We start from the raw sequence: 17,589 nt of genomic DNA, 5'->3' as shown, positions 1-17,589 counted from the left end.
TCCATTCATCACTACTTTCCCAAATTCTAAAGATGGCAACTTTTCACTACATATCTAAGTTTTGGCCCCACACTTTCTACTCCTCTTCCTCTATTTCCCTTCATATTATTGCTCTTTGAATGACTGCACTGTTGTTACATATGCAGATGTAACATCTGTAATGGGACTGGTTTATGTGTGTTAACCAATAGAGGGGAAATGAAATGTCTGAATTAAGATTGTTAGCAACAGATGGTCTTTTAGAAGACAGTAGTACCAATGACAAGTTGCTAATTGGTTTTGTGCCTTAGAGGGTTTTATTTATAGTGCACCCTTCTTCTTAGTTTCCATTTGTAAAGGTTTTCTTCATCTGTATCATTATATATAATATATATATGTTTATATGTTTATATGTTTATATCAGTAAGTGAAAATATGGAATGGATTGGGCCACTAGTGGCCATACGGAGGAGAGACAGATGGGAAATTGGAAACATTAGAGAGAGAATATGAGTGCTCCAATCACAACATCCATTTAATCTGTATCACAAAGGTCACAAGTCATGTGTATAGGATACCATTACAATTTTCCTCAGTGATCAACCCAATTGGATATAGTTCAACAGAGTATTATCTCTTTCAGTTTAAGTTCTTAGAAATCCAAGATTGAGTTTGAAGTGCCGCATTGAGTAGTAGAAATGAAAAAGTTTGTATATAAGAAAAACAAAACTCAAATACAAAGTGAGTTTGAATTTCACATTGAGTAAAAATAAGAAAGTTGAACACCATACAAAGAACAAAACTTATAAATTCATTAGTTTTAGGTTGGAGGTGGTTTCAATTCTTTATGTTGAGTTAGACTCATGTCTTATTATTGTTAGGTTACACAAGAGATCCTCCCTCAAAAGATCCATTAAGTCTTAATGTTTTATGTTGAGGGACAACTCATACTGGTCAATTTCGCTAGTCTATTCCAATATAAAAAATTATAGTTAATTTCTATTGAGAGAAAATAAAGAGGTTTAAACCTGGTTGGTAAACACGATACATCAAAACGTACATGATTGAATAATTTTTTTTAGAATGATGACTTAGGTTGACAGAGAAATATCACAACAAATAATTAGTTTTTGTGGTATATATTTGAGTATGAAAAAGAAAATCTTTCTAAGGAGGTAATATCTGCATAGTCTGAGTTTGACCAAGCTGTCTTAAAGTTAGAAGTCAAGAATTTGAATCCATTGAATGAATTAATCTCTTTGAAGATATGTTTTTTCCATTACAAAGCTTCTGATATGATGTTTAAAGAGTGGAGAAAGTGGGTAATTAATAGAATGTATTGTTAAAAGTATTGGTTGTTGCTTGGTAAACTTATAAGAGAACAAAAGTGAATGATTAGGCTAGAAAGAACAGAAAGATGTTCAACTTCTTCTTTGTAGGGTGTCATGAAGAGAAAGTACTGAAGTAGTAGTAGCTAGTGATAGTGTAGGTTACTCTATATTTGGTGCTTAGTTTCTGACAAAATGGTAACATTGCTGATTAGCACATGCTAGCCCCTATTTTGGAAATAGTGTGGACCTGTTTTTCACAACAGATAGCAGTGTCCCCATTTAGATTCTAAGCAACACAATACATATATTAAAAGGGTTTGCCATTGATGGTAAGGGACCAAGCACAACCAATCCAAAATTCCACTTCAGTTGAAAAACTAAAACCAATTATCTCCAACATGCACATTCTTAATATTTCTGCTTCTGTTATGTAGCCTAATTAGGTGCTTTTCCTTAGGCACAACCTCACCATAATTAATGCTTCATCTCTCACAGGTCTAGTACTATGCACATGCACCAAGTTGCTGTTAGTTTCACATGCTTCTACCGTTACTTAAATATGAGTTAGATGAACAACTATTAGGGATTCTCCCAAACTGCATTCCCTTTCTCTCCTTTGCAAAATCCTTTTTTTATGCCAAAGTATATAAAATATGTTAACAAAAAGAGTGTGACAGCTTTAGACAATATAAATCCCATTAAAGACCCTCTAGTTGTACACTCTAACAACCTATTGTTAGTTGCAAAATCTTTAGCAGGAGGATCTTGGAAATAACATATAATAGTAGGTAATAGTTGGAAAAACTGTTTTTTTCTTTGCTAAACTTCCCTTTATATATGCTTTGAAATTGATAAGCATTTTGTATGTAAAATGGCATAGGTTGAAATCATGATTCATGTATTTGAAGTAAAGTAAACGTTTCCATAAATATTCTTTTGAGGGAATATTTTGGTAAGAAAATTGAAGTATTAAATAAAGTGATATGTTATTTTAACTGGTTTTTAGTTGGAGTCACGGGCATAGCATCAAAAGAATCAGTACTGAGGATGGGAAGATAGAAAAACGGTGTCATCCAAAGAGTGAACATGAGTTAGAAATTTGGAATCCAAATTCGAATTTGGCATTTTAATTGGGCAACTAATTCTCCTTCCCACCTGAGAGGGGTTTATTTCATAGATACCCAATACTAGGATCACGTGATTGTGCTCTCATCAATTTAAAACACATCTTAGGACAAGTTCGGTAGATAGATTAGACAGTTTTTTTTTCTTTTTCCTTTGGGAAATTCTCTTACAGTTATCTGCATAATTAAAATAGATGAGAGAGAGAGAGAGATACAAAATAAATTTTAGTAATATAATAGACAGACATAAAAAAATGGCTTATAAAAAGTAAAGCACATGAGAATAATATAACTCAAGCTGATTAGAAAAGTAGATGAGTTGAGGAATATGGCTCAAATTTTAGGGATATGACAGTGAAAACTACAACGCTAGCTGGGGCAAAAAGAGTGACAAGACAAATGAAATATTAATTTTGACAATGTTATGCTTCTCTAGAAGATGGAACAGATTCCAAACTTGTATTGTATCCATCTAACCAAAGCTTTTTCCCATGAATGTATTATCATGGGGTCAAATATTCTACCATACAACCACCAAATTCATCCTCAATTCTCTCCCCACAAATCAAATTACATCCTTTTCTTTTGGTTTATCTTCAGTAATCATTTACTACTGAGACATACTTTCTCCATTTTCTTGACCAGAAGTAATAAGCATAAGCATCTTTTTGTCTTGCAAATCAAATATCAGGATGAATGAACATTAAGTTTTGATGAGCCAAACTGTGAAAAGGTGAAAATCTCCCTTTTCACAATTATCAAATCTTATCAAAACCAATTTATACAGTTATTTGCTCATGGTTCATCAATCCGTCGAAGAGATTTTATAGCCAATCAAAATATGTGGTGTGTGTGAAAAAAAGATATTATGCGAAAGATGATTGAAAGCAAATCAGGGTGAAGTATATCAAACACGAATTTATTCCATCATACAAAAGCAGCAAAACGATTGGAGGAATTTGTCCCTAAGCATTCATTATGAATTGAAAAGAAAATATCTAGAAAAAAAATTTGCAGCTTTCAAGGAGAGAGTAAGAAAATCAACAAATATAGTTGTTTTTCATAAAAAAAAATCTAATAATAACATTAAACGTTCCGTTCAATATTTAATTAAAAAATTTCAATTTAATTCATTCACCATTACTCAAATTGATAGAAAAATCGTGAATGAAAAGTAAGAACATTAAATATGATTAAAATAAGTAGTTTATTCTTTTAGTGATTATGATAAATTAAGAGAAGGACACGTAGTCCTTAAAGCATGTCTTTAAGGCAAGAGCTAGAAAGCATTAAACGAACACGATAAATGAGACCAGTTCTTGAAGAATTTTGTTCTTTTTGAAAGAAAAATACTTATACCAAAATAAGGAGCATTATAGGCATGTCTCCATCAAGGTTTTCCATCAGAAAAATTCACATACTCAGTGTTGGCCACTAAACACGTTCATCCCACTAATACAAACAAGTCACACAAATGTAGAAGATTCCAACACTTCAATATAGAAAGCACTAATACACAACCAGAATTGCCTAAAAAAAAAACAATATTTCATCTCGAATAATTCCAAATCAGCAGCAACTCGTGTTGGTGGGAAAGAATGTTGCCTGAGATGAACTTTAGAACCCATGGAAGATGCCATAACTACTTTGCAATTAGCCACGAAAGGAACATCTTGCACGGGAAGAACTAATTTACAATGAGGAAGGTCTCCACTGATTGCACAATATTTCAACCAGAATTTGGTGACAGCTTTTATGATATCATATTTACATGAGATTCCAAGATGATGGGAAAGGTAATGATATATAAATTTTCTGTTTTAGATCGTTCCTTTGACATCAAGAGTATTCATTCACCCTTTTCTACAGCTTGTCATGTCTCATGATTTACATAGCCAACCAACCTCACTGTTTTAAACAGACAACTGGCTCATCAGGATCACACACAAAAATTGTTCCCAGAGCTTTCTTTGCTTCAGAAAATAACACTCAGAAAACAGGTCATTTTGCTTCAAATAATGACCAATAATATTAAAGTACAATACAACAAACATACATTTATTTTATTAGAGGACAATTGGGAGTGAAATCTTTGCTCGGGAAAAAGGATACAATAAAAAATAACTATATACAAATTCTTGCTACCTGTTCATTTTCACCCTCCTCCTTCGAAAGGAATAAATGCTTTAACATGAACATGATACCTCACGCATGACTTCGAGCCTTTTGAGCACCAGATCGAGGAATAGCCAAGATAGCTATGAGTCCACTGATAATGGTTGAAACAGCTCCTACTGCAAAGGCTGGGGAGTTTCCTCCACCAAATAGCTGATCCCATGGTCCACTTCCCAGGGACACTACTATCTATTAAAAACAAAGGATTATTATGTAATCTGGGACCGAAAACACTTCATAAGTATTGCTCTTTTATAAAGTTTCCACTTAGAGAGCACAACATTATTTGCTAAAAACTACATACTAGTATGCTTGGTTGGATTAAATTTGACTTTAGCTTTAATTTATTAGAAATGAAATCTTTGCCCACATTACATTAGTGATTTTATTTTACCTAAATTCTAAATAAGGGTGGTAAACAAATTTGATGAAACAAAATAAATTCAATTTATCTTAGAGGTGCTCCTACAAACAAGAGAATGATTTGCAAATCAATTCAAATTCTATTTCTTGAGGGAATCATAACTTTAGTCCTGTAGAAGTGTGTCAATTTAGTCTTCGAAATTATTAAAATGTCTAAATACTCTAAAATAGAAGATTCTCAACTTATTCCATCCGTTACCCCCACTCAAAAATGGCAACAAGCGTGCTAATGTAGCGTGTTAAGTGCCCTACCTATGCCAACATTGACCCACAAGTAGAAGCCTAGTCATAAGACATCAACAGTTCAGTCCCTAAAACTGTAGGCTGCTGCCAACTTAGTCCCAGAAATGATTAAGATCTCATGATAGTTCCAAAATGGATTTTCCTTTTTTTTTACTATGAACATGGTTCACACAGTATCTAAAATTGAATATCATCACTCAAGTTAATACAATTGTTTCCTTAGTAAACTAAATGTCAGACATGCTAATGCGGCACATTAAGGATCAGTTTTACTGTTTTTATTTCTTATTCTCATTTTTTTATATTTTTTAATTACAAAAGTAACACCTTGATTTCAATTTGTTTCATCTTATCAAAGACTCGTGTAGAAAACATTGAAAACATTTTTTCTTTGTTGTGTATGTTTCCCCAACAACCATCTAAAAATTGAAAACAGAAATCAAAATCGGAAATAAAAGCACAAAGTAAACGGACTCTAATTGCCATGCCAGCTCCCATGTGGCAGCCCATTCACTGGGACCATTCTAACAATTTTGGCAACTTTCACCTTCTTTCCACTTCTTCAACAGTTCAGAACCGTCCCAAGAACTATAGAAATAAAGCTTCAAAAGGAACAACACATTGGAGATGATATTTCCCAATATAGGACCATTTGTACAGCCTAGACAACAAAAGAAAGGCATGAGTGGAAGTTGGAGTGCGTTTGCAATCTCATGGATCAATGGTTGGAAAAACAACAATTTTTATTTTTTGCTATGGTTTACAATAGGGGTGGACAAAATTAACTTAACTGCACTTAAATCAAAACATTGAACTGTGTTACAATAAAAACTAAACTGCACTATTTTATAGTTCAGTTTTAGAAAACTGAATCTCTAAAGTTATAGTTCAATTAACTATTCATTAACTTAAAACTAATTTTTTTTATACTTTTTACTTGTTTGAAAGTTTCTAAAGTTGCAGTTTAGTTTGACTAATGCTAATTAGACCAAACTTTGATTGGGCTGACTTGGCCAAATTTGATCTATTTTCAATCGGAATTGACTCGACCGAGTTTCAACCGTGCCCGACTCAGCTGAATTCAGCCCATTTTTGGCTGAGGTTGACTCGGCCGAATTCATTTTTGATGGGGACCGTGTCGACCATTCATGGCCTTCCCAACTGAATTCTGCTAATTTTCAACCAGTGCCAACTAAATCAAATTTGGCCAATTTCGATCGGGACCAACTCGACTAAGTTTCGATCATGGTCGTCCCATCCAAATTCGGAAGATTTTCGTCAAGGCCAATTCAGTCAAATTCGGCCGATTTTTGGTCAAGACTGAATTGAGCAAGTTTCGACCGTGGTCGTTCCAACCAAATTTGTCAAATTTTCAACCGAGGCCGACTCATTCGAATTTTGGTCGAGATCAACTTAACTAAGTTTCGAATGTGCCTGTCCCGACTGAATTTCGGCCCTAACTTGTTTTGACAATTTGCCTAACTTGGGTCGTCTCAACTTTTGGTTTAACCCAACACATCTTAACCTTTTAATTTTTTTATTTATGGGAAAACTTATGTTCTTAAGTAAAGACAAATCTTTCCAATCTACTTATTAGTTAATTTATCTTTTCTTTTCAAAAATTTTAAATAATAGTTCAGTTAAGTTTGTTAGAAAAAAAAAATAGTTTAGTTCAGTTCAAACAAACTATTTTTTGGTTTAGTGCTAGTTTAGTTGTGTGTGTTTAATTATTTATAATTGTTTCTTAATTTTTTATTAGACATAATTAGAATTAGTCGGTAAAGCAATTATAAAAACATTTGAAATAACTAAACTTTAAATTGTATAACTTGATTAGAATAAAGATTCAATGAGATCGAATAATGTGAACTCATCCTAGTACATTTTTTAATCAATGCATTTCTAATAGAATTCTGATATTTACAACTAGTACTAAAGAGGAGTTCTAAACTTTAATGTAAAAAAAGAAAAAGTCATTTTCTTAGTTTTTATTAACAAAGATTTCCAGGAAGATATAATTATTAAGAGATTTGTTTATGGGGGAACCTATGTTCTTGAGTAGAGACAAATCTTTTCTATCTACTTAGTTTTATGTCTTTTTTTGGTTATAAGGAACCTATATTATGAATGAAGTGGATAAATACTACCTTTTTTAGTTTTTTAATTCAAAAATATTATAATTCGGTTCAAAACTAGTGCAATTCTGTTAAAAAATAGTGTTGTTCAGTTTAAAATTAGTGCAGTTAAGAAACAAGTTAAGGTAATAGCATGTGCTAATCAACAATTTGCCTATTTACAGGAACAAAACGCCAAAAGTAGATAGTAACCTGCTATAACAAGTATTTTCAGTAGTTGCCCATGTGAACAAAAGCTTTGCTTCAGTGTCAAAATGCACGGTGACACAAAAAAGAAATCAGTGTTAGGGTAAATGATGCACTCTCTCTTAAAGTTCTGAATCTTCATATTCTTGGGTTGAAATGATTTTTTTTAATAGGAGGCCAAAGGTGAATGTTACAGAAAATAGGCCTTGCGACTGGTTAGCCACATATGGATGGACATAGGGGAGCCATATCAGCATCTCTGACATTGTTTGTTAACTGAGGGGGCTGATTGAACTAATTTGAATAGTCTTCAAATGCCTGAACTATTTTAGAATTTTAATAATTTTTAGACTAGGTTAACATTCTTCTACAATTTTAGGGGCTGAAATAGCCACTATTTTTTTATGTTTTGTTCAAGTTCCAAATGAGGGAATTGGCAGCCAAATCTAGTTACCTTCAGTGTAATCCTATCAAATCAATTTCTTATTTCTATGATTTCAAAGACAACAGTTAATATGCGCACTCTTAATGCAAGTGGTTTCTTTCAAATTCAAACACGTTTGTTAAAATATCATACAGTTTCTTCATGGATCATATGGTTCATTCCACTAACGGTAAGTAAGAAATGCGAGACCAATAGCTTAGTGCAAGTTCAATGGGATTCATTTTCTATTTCCCAACGACCTCCCATACCTACTATCCTTGCCTACCTAAACCACTTATGTTTGTGGAAAAAGAGGCAGCAGGAAATGTCTTATGATACGCAACTGACTTCACAATTTATGTATACCATGTTGAGATCTGCCAATTTCTTGAAATATTATATTCAGGAGGAAACAGAAATGCACTTTATGTTCATTATAACAATGTAGTAGAACAAAAACATGTCATGCTGGTTAAATTTACTCTTATCCAACAATAACTGTTCTAGGGACTTAAGACCCGTTGTTTTATAGAGTGAAAGAAACTGTAGATAATGTGACTCGTGACTGTCTAATACCTTGAAACTGGATAAAAACTAATTGTTGGGTTCAGAAAATGAACACACTACTGATAGATTTCTTTAAGCAAGAAATCAATCACACACGTAGAACACACTCACTCGTGTAAAATCCCAGAAAATGATATTTTAGAAGTGACAATAGTTTAAAAATAGTGAGACTCGGTTATTTTAATATTAAATAGTTTATTTATAAATAGTTTTGTTATAAATGAGTTTTATTATTGTAAATTGATGTAGGGGTTAGAAAGGGTAGAATTGAAATTGGGTAGCTTGTAGAAGTGAATTTGGGTTTTAAAGTGTCAGTTTGAGATAGGGTGGTGTTTCGAGAGGTTTTTCAATGTTTAGAAGGTCCTAGGAATCATTCAAAGTTGTGGGGTAAGGGTGTGAAGGGATCCAAAAAGTGTAGAGTTTTTCTGATAGTACCCAAAAAGGGCGCTGAGCGCCCGTTTCCAGAGGCGCCAGCTCTGAGCGCCAGCCCCTGGGCTTTGAGCACTACTGCACCATTACACTAGTTTGAGCACTACTAGGCACCATTACACCAGTTTCAGGGGGGCTTTACAGGGTTCTGGATATCAGTTTTGGACGTTCTTTAGGTCGTTTTGGGAGGGTTGCAAAGTTGGTTTCCTTACTAAATGTGAGTATCAAGGTGCCATGAAGAAATTGTGTTATCGTGTGATTTTTGATGACTTGTATGGGTGTTTCTATTTCTTTAATGTATGATCAGTAGTCTCATGTATTGGGGTGTACTATGTGAATGTGAAGTGATCTCAAGGGTGTTAGGACTTGGAGGGTTTATGAGAGGCGAAAGGTGAGGCAGAGTACTTAACTGTAAACAGTTAAGTGGGGCGGGAAAAAGGTCTCTATAAAAGGACCTCTGTTATTGTTTTCAGTTAGACAAATTTTACTCTTGAATTGCAAACCCGTTTAGACTGGGTGAGGGAGGTTAAGCTCTTGGTTTCCAAATTGTATTCTTAATTCTTTGATGTGAATACAAGTCATTTCTTTTACAATTGCTTTCTGTTAGAGTACTGAGGTGTGAGAGTAAGGGAGATAGTTAGGATTCTTACCAAGGTTCCTAACAAAGGGTTTCAAAGGTATGGAAGAGAGTTCCAAGGAGAAACTTATGAGTGGTGGTTTTCAAGTATTGTAAGTATGAATGTAAGAAGCTCAGTTATGATGAGTTATCCTGATACTCTAATGATTATCCATGCTCAAGTAGAGAGGGATGAGTCATGTTGTAGGAGGTCCTAGCCTGGAGGCCTTTCTTCAGTTGGCAAAGGGCAAGTTAAATGACTAATCTTGTGTGACAGCTTAGAATGGGTCAGTTGTTCCACCACACAAGTGTAGAACCCACCATAGTCCTAGCCTGGGGGCCTTTCTCCATCTCGCAAAGGGCAGGACATGTTATAGCTCGACATTCATAGTATATCCGGATGAGTGATCCTACTTAGTGTAAATTTCTTGGGTTGAGTTGTGATATATATATATATATATATATATATATATATATATATATATATATATATATATGAAAATTTAAATATTATGTGATACTTATTTTCATACTAGTTTACTCTTGCTTTTGTCTTTGTTTGTTGGTGTATGTTTCTCTTTTGCAATAACCACCTTAAATGGTGTGAGCTTAGGGAGGGACAATATGAAGAGGAGGGTGAAGCAGCAACATAGATAGAATTTATTCTTCAAGTGTAGGATTTCCTTTCTTAGTAGTTTTGGAAAGTTTCTTGTAAGTTATCAGCTATGTAACGTTACATTTTCGGTAATTTTATACTATTAAAATGGAATGTTACATCTCGCACCCAGAATACTGAAAAGAATTTGTTTACATCTCGCACCCATAATACTGAAAAGAATTTGTTTATTATTCTTGAGAACAAAGAATACAGAGTACACTGTCCAAACACTATCAAGGGAACACCCTCCCTTCACACAGGATGCAATTGTCCTGTTTATACAACAAAGCAAAAACATGTTTGTCACCAGACACCCCTCTCCCCTTATAAAGCTACCCCTTCCTGCTAACCAACCACTAACCACCCAACAGACCTCCTAAGCCTCCTAACCGCCAAACAGCATACAACCTCCTAATTAATTTCTTTTCCTCCTTTCATATACTTTTAAAGCCCTATCAACTACATTCTAAAGAAGGATAAAAATCTAGTTTTTGAGCAAGGTTTAAGCACAAAGAAAAAATATCCCCCTAACATGGAGCTTTCTCCTCCAACACAGGAAATAACAATTTGACTCCTTAATTTCCTTTTACTAACGGGAGTTTCCAAAGAAACTCTTATTGGAAGCTGTATAGCTGTCACAACAATACTAAGTACATTCCAAGAGATTCCATGTGCTGGCTGACAACGAAAATTACTGCAATTATATTCAAAATCAAATTCCTGATTTTAGGATATTCTCTCCCACAAAAGTGGTAGGCAAATGTGTTTTTGTACAGAACTTGAGAAGCTCGTGTGAATCAGGACCCCTATTTACATTCAATTCAGGATTCAAGATTACATATTGAATTAAAGAAGTAGACCTAGTTCAAATGAAAATCTACTAAGAATATATTTTATACTAGCAAGAGTGACTTATATGTTGATATTATTCTCCATTTATATATTATATTTTTATCTTACCTCTAGACAATGTGATATCTCAAACAATACATACTTCAAAATAAAGGCAGTTTGACTTCAATCATATATCTATTCATAGAAGAAATACCTGTGGGACCACTATTGCCAGATTTAGGACACCCATTGATAACCCTGCAAATACCAGCAATGCATATAAATAGTTCTACACATATAAATAGTTAAACACACGTACTCAAGAAATCATAAACACTGTAATGAATAGAAGTCAACCTTGGCCAAGTCCTAAAGACTCGATATGTGTGGAAATTAAGGCATATGGAACACTATAAGTGATCTGCAATAAATAAATATTAATCAAACAATATTTAGTACCGTTTACAAACTTCAATTTCTAAGAACAAGTTATACTAAAATAAAATGTATGACAAGGGTTCCCCCAAAAAAAATTAAGAGATTGTACAACATAGGACAAAAGCAAGTCAAATACTATAATTCATATGTATTAGTCACATATTCAATGTTGATAGGAAAGGAACAAAATGCTTTGTGCAGTAGAATAGGGCAACTTACTGCCAGGGGAAACCCAAGAATGGTAAAGATAATCAATGCGGCTATCACAATGCCAGGTGGAGGTAGATCTTTGCCTGCATAGCCTATGCTACTGGCCACATAGGTTAATACAAGCATTGCAAGAAAGCAAAATGTCATCACGATATTTGAGATTCCCCACACAAAACCAGCCCCCCTCTTCCTGCATAACCTTTCCATGAGCAATGATGTCAATGCAAGAACAACTGAATTAAGCAACAAACCAAGTGCTCCCATTCTAACTCCAGTATCATATATAAGGCCTTGATTTGGATCACCACCATAAATCTCTCGACCCATCCAATCAGTATCAAATAGAGTAAATGGAAACCATCCAATCCATGTGAGAGCAGTAACAGACAGAATTATCCATACAGGGGTTGAAAAATATTTGACTGTCCCAAATAATTCCCACATGAAAGCTTCTTCGGCACTACCTGACTCCTCGGCCACTGCTTCAGCATGGGCCACCACATTAGAATTTAGAGGCACTTCATGAGCTGCCATGATGCTGATATATGTTGTGACCGCAATAAAAGCAATGTCAAGAAAGAAAGCAGACTTGAGATTTGCACAACTAATTGTGCAAGCAGGGGAAAGTGTAAAAGGGAAAACCTTGTACCAACCACTGTATGATCCAGTTGCATAGCCAAGAATATTACCAATGGCCATAAACAGTGAGTAGTAAGCATTTGCAACACGTGTCCTTCTAGGATCCTTGCCTAACATTCCAAAGAAGATGAACATTAATGTCTTGCTGTTTTCCAAATTGATCATTTTCGTATAAATGATGACAGACAATGAAAACGTAATTTTTTTTGTTCATGAGGGGAGGGAGGTAATTCCCACAAAACACACAAGACTCTACCTCTCTCTGAAATGAGCATTTATACGTCCAAGTATCAGAGATAGTTACTGAAGCATAGAAAGATGCATGATTTCTCGTGAAATTTATTCAGACAATTTAGGTCATATGTTGTAAAATCAAAAGATAATTACTATATCCATTTAATTTAATTGAGAACTGAATTCAATAATATGGCAGAAGATTGTATAGGAAGTGGACCTACAATTTCAGTCAATAGAGGAAACTTATTTTCAAATAAGGTTGCTATACCCCACCTTATCAGTTACCACATGTGATTAGACACATGAGAGTGAAACTACTTTTCAGTTAGTACATTAGCAGTTATGATTAGTTAGAGTATAGATTCTGCTAGTTGGATTAGTTGGTAGCAGCTTACTCTTTTCTGTCACAACAGTTTACATTCTATATAACATGTACTTGTTAACAGGTGTGAAAAACATTTTTCTTCTCATTCAAATTTCTTAGACACCTCTAAATGTGATGACATTTATTCAGCTTTTGGAAATAGAAGTTTCATTATTTCAGGCTCTTATGCCATTATAACATCCAGCAGATATCCCATAATTTAATATGGTATCGAAACTTATCATAAATCTAATCTTAGACAACCCTCAATTGTCCAAAAATCTACCTAACCCTGCAGTTTTCCCATGCAATATTAAAAGGAAAAATAGTCCCACAATGTCCACAGTCCAGATGTGGAATCCTGGGCATTAATGAGAAGGTAGAGATCCCACATCAATTATAGATATGGCCAAGTAGAACATATAAAGGCTTGAGCTATCGTTATCTCATGAGCAAGCATTTTGAGTTGAGTCAGGCTCATACCAAATTCAAAATGATAACAGAGCCCATCGTAATTCAAGTATTAGTCACTCTTAACTATTCCAAAATTTATCTAGGTCTGCAGCTTTCCCAATGCAAAAAAAAAAAAAATACTCTTACAAAGTCTACGTTCCAGTTCAATGCAAATTAAGCTTATAAAACTTAGACAATCCCACCTTACAAACTCACTTTTCGGGTTCACTCGGGCACAACTCAAATATTCAATGTTGTATTAGAGCCTATTTTAAATCTAATGCTAGATCACCGCAAATCAAGTTCTAGAGGCTATAAAAAGCCTATGTGAATCTAAAATTTATGTTACCCTCAACTATCTAACTCTACCTGGTTGGTCCAATCTCCAGATGTCACAATCCTATGCATGAGGATCCCTCAAAGACAACAGAGAAGGACAGACTAAAGCTTATAAAGGTTTGGAGGGTCCTCACTTCATGAGCTCATCTTTGGGATTATTGAGTTAGGCTCACCCCAAATTCTAGACAAACCAAGGGTAACTAGTCATGAGGGGTGAAGAGAAAACAAGCCAAAATATTACTTACGTTAACTTCTACGCTACACCTCCCCATAGAATCAAAACCTTTCTTTCATGAAAAATCTAAATCACAGGTTATCTAGTTTTTCTAAACACAAGATCGTCCAAACGAAGTAACACAAGGATTGTGATCCAAGGGGATGCCCACTAAACCAGCCAACAGTCACCGGAGAGAACCTGACATTCAGCCAGCAAAAACCATCAAAAGTTGGTTCTTCCCTTAGGTAGTAGTTTCAAATTTGTCACTGCTGTGAATATGATTGCTAATTCAAAAGTTATAGAAATATTAACTCAGACGAAAGATCATGACCTAAGAAAATAAATTCTGACAAACAGATGACCTTAACTACATAACAAAAGGCTCAATCCAAACATAAACCATAAATCACATCCTTAAAAATATATCAAGTTCAAGTGTTAATCAACATTGAATAAAATAAATGAATATCAGGGACAGATACTAGTTGTAGCCACATTAATAAACAAAACAATGGTTTCAATTATCAAATATTTGGCAGTAAGCACTAATTTCTATATAATCATATGTGTACCCTTTTTTTCTTCTATGTATACATGTTGTTTTTCCATTTTTTGATTTGTAAACGTAAGATTATTTAGAGACTGCTTTTCGTTTTCATTAGATATTAGTTTCTTCATCAATCAAAGAAAAACATTTACAGTTCAACAGGCAAGGATGTAACTAAAGTAAAGTAAAAATCTAGCAAACCCATGAGTTTAAAGCAAGACAAGAAGCACTAAACAAATCTAGCAACAGAAGAAGCATGTAATGAAAAAGATAACACCCCCCGACTCCAACAACACAACTAGAATGCAGAGAAAGTGTACAATGACCGTGAAGACTTAAATTTTGTTTCCCCCGAGCTTCCTAGTCGCCATTTTGCCGCAAACTAATTAAGTGCCACTACCAGCCTTATCCCAACAAAATAACCCTTAACAAAAGACATAATTGAATCTTCGCGTTTTTCACTTTACATTTTTACGTTCTGCTTTCTCCGTAACAAAAAAAGAAACAAGTTGGCAATCCATACAATAGCTCAATCTAAACAACTTTCCAAACCAAACGCCAAATTTAACATTAAGTACAAATTTCACGGTAGAAGATTTGGTCAAACATGGTCAACGGTAACAACGCATGCAGATCATAACGGTCAAAGTTCAGTAAATGAACCAAGTCAAATGCAATAAACATAAGCGAAATCGAGCAATCTACGAAACAGAGTAAGATCCAAGAAGAGACAAGGAAGTCAACTAGGTAGCTCGATCTTCGTTGAATTGAACACCTCAGTTGCATTCGCACAATCAACTCACAAAAAATCAATTAGCCGAGAACAGTGATAACTGGAATTAGAATTGTAAATTGTGAATTCAATATCTGAGATAGGAGGAGAGGAATCAAAGCATACTGGTGAGATCACTGAGCAAGGCTCGACAGGGACCTTGCGTGACGTTGTTGGCGACGTCGAGGATCCAAAAGCCGATTATGAAGACAGTTATGGCAGCCGGTCGGTAGGTGGCGGTGTCGCCAAGGATCCAACCGATGTCGGCGGCGTAGGCGATGATGACGACGGCGATCACGATGGAGACAGCGCCGACGAAGATGAAGGGGCGGCGGCGGCCGAAGCGGCTGGTGCAGCGGTCGCTCATGTGACCGACGAGAGGCTGGACGAAGAGGCCGGAGACCGGGCCGCAGAGCCAGATGATGCTGGCCCATTGGTGAGGGATGCCAAGCTGCTGGACGTAGGGAGTGAGGAGGGAGAGCTGCAAGGCCCAACCGAACTGAATACCGCTCGCCACTGACGCCACGCGCAGCAGCTGGCGCAGAGAGGCTCGGGCCCTGACCGGCTGCCGCGGCGCTGCTGACGTAGAGGCACGGGCCCGGGAGCGGGAGTGTTGGCTGCGGTTAGCCTCGGGATTCGGCATCGCAGGTGGCGGCACTTTTCCCGGTGCCCCCTCTCTCTAACGAAAACCGTTTCGTCAGGTATGACACAAAACAGAGAGAGTGTGTTGTGTGGTCTGTTTCTGTGGCGGTTCGTCTGTGGTGTGAAGCAGAAGCAAAGGTGGTGCGGTATGGTGCAGTTCAGTGCGATTCCGTTGTAACTTGCGAGGTGGGACTAGTTATCACCATATTCGACCTCTTAGCCACAATTATTTACGAAACTGCCCTCCCCGTTTATCATTCCTAATTCTACACTCAAATTTAGTTGATAATAAGTGATTAGATTTTAGTTATTAAATTAACTTAAATCCAATTCAACTGAAAAGAAAAAATACATTAAAAATTAAAACAATTAAGAAACATCAAACAAATAAATGGTTAAATTGGTCAATACAATATGAAATGAAGTGATGATAGTAGTAAAATTCTTAACTGTATTATTAGAAGTTTAATTTAGAAATCCTTTTATTTGAGAGAAGATATATTTAGGGATATTTTAGTCACCTAAAATATAATGAGAATAACATTTGTCTTGTAATTATGAAGAGAAGTTCAAGTGGTGAATGAAACGACAAAGGATTTGGATAGGAACGGATTCGTTTTAAATGTGTTATAATATTATTAATTAATAATAGTGTTAGGTTAATAGGTAGGGTGTGACACAAGATTAGGGATAAAGAAAAGGTGGTGGGAATGGGTTGGCAAGGCTAATTAAGTAATAATAATTATTGGTTAGAAAAATGGTTCACTGATTAGAAGATATTTTGGCTTTGGCTTTTGGCTTTTGGCTTTCGGGAGAAGAACTTAAAATGCATCATAACAGTAGGTATAGTATGTTTAGACGTACGTATCGTATGGCCCAACTCTTTGTTTTTTGTGGGGTAGAATATCCTAAACTGACCCTCATTCCCCATTATTTGTAATTACTCATTCTGTTCTTAGTACTTGTCTTATTTCCATTAAGGCCAAAAAAAACTTACAACATACTTTCTGTTTTTCTGAACAAATACGATTCAAACAAAAAGGGTGTATAAACGATTTGTATTTGTATTCGTATTCGTATACAAATGTCTGCTATAGTAATGTTTTTAAAATATCATTACCTGCGATTCACGTTTAGAATTGAAGAAAAAAATATGTTGTATACAGTAAAGAAAAACGATTTGTGAAAATATTTTTCTCAAAATCTCATCAGGAAAAGACAAATGATATGATAAAAAATAGAAAATATTAAAAAATAATAGTAGAAAAAGATGATGTATTAAATTAATATGGAAAACAGTGATGGAGTGTTAAGGTAGGGGCCACAGAGCATGCACTTCAATCATTTTGGTTAATTAAATGACAGAAGAAGAACTTGAGGCAATTACAACACATCGTATTTGTGAGATGGTTTACTCTGGAATTTCGTTATTCCTAGGTTTCGGTTCGACTTAGGAACAAAATAATAAAACCATTTTCTTCTAAAAAAAATTTAAGAAAATTGTCGTGGTCGTGAAAGATGAAAGATTCGTTCATCTATTTGATTCGTACTTAAGTAAAGTCACGTGCCAGATATTTTTGTGGGGGTGACGTCAACATCATGTTCAT

The 17,589-nt window shown here is 35.1% G+C and overlaps 1 protein-coding gene across 4 annotated transcripts; it reads right to left on the bottom strand.

The window, feature by feature from the left end:
- Nucleotides 1-3,761: 3,761 nt before the first annotated feature.
- Nucleotides 3,762-16,167, bottom strand: LOC108338063 (sucrose transport protein SUC4). Of its 4 annotated transcripts, XR_001832996.2 has the most exons (6): nucleotides 15,467-16,167; nucleotides 11,782-12,521; nucleotides 11,482-11,545; nucleotides 11,339-11,382; nucleotides 4,580-4,798; nucleotides 3,762-4,342 (listed from the first exon to the last, which is right to left on the bottom strand). XR_001832996.2 is itself a non-coding variant. In XM_017574735.2 (5 exons), the coding sequence occupies exons 1-5, from the start codon at nucleotides 15,981-15,983 to the stop codon at nucleotides 4,640-4,642; spliced, it is 1,524 nt and encodes a 507-aa protein (XP_017430224.1). In that variant the 5' UTR covers nucleotides 15,984-16,166; the 3' UTR covers nucleotides 4,439-4,639. The 4 variants fall into 4 exon arrangements, 3 of the variants coding, with proteins under 3 accessions (XP_017430224.1, XP_052735965.1, XP_052735964.1); XM_017574735.2 differs by lacking the exon at nucleotides 3,762-4,342 and having other exon boundaries at nucleotides 4,439-4,798; nucleotides 15,467-16,166; XM_052880004.1 differs by lacking the exons at nucleotides 3,762-4,342; nucleotides 4,580-4,798 and adding an exon at nucleotides 4,827-5,936.
- Nucleotides 16,168-17,589: the final 1,422 nt, after the last annotated feature.

This window comes from Vigna angularis, chromosome 7, assembly GCF_016808095.1.
Source record: "Vigna angularis cultivar LongXiaoDou No.4 chromosome 7, ASM1680809v1, whole genome shotgun sequence".
Taxonomy (NCBI): domain Eukaryota; kingdom Viridiplantae; phylum Streptophyta; class Magnoliopsida; order Fabales; family Fabaceae; genus Vigna; species Vigna angularis.
The sequence above is the reverse complement of the archived record's forward strand: the minus strand, read 5'-3'. Positions and strand labels throughout refer to the sequence as shown.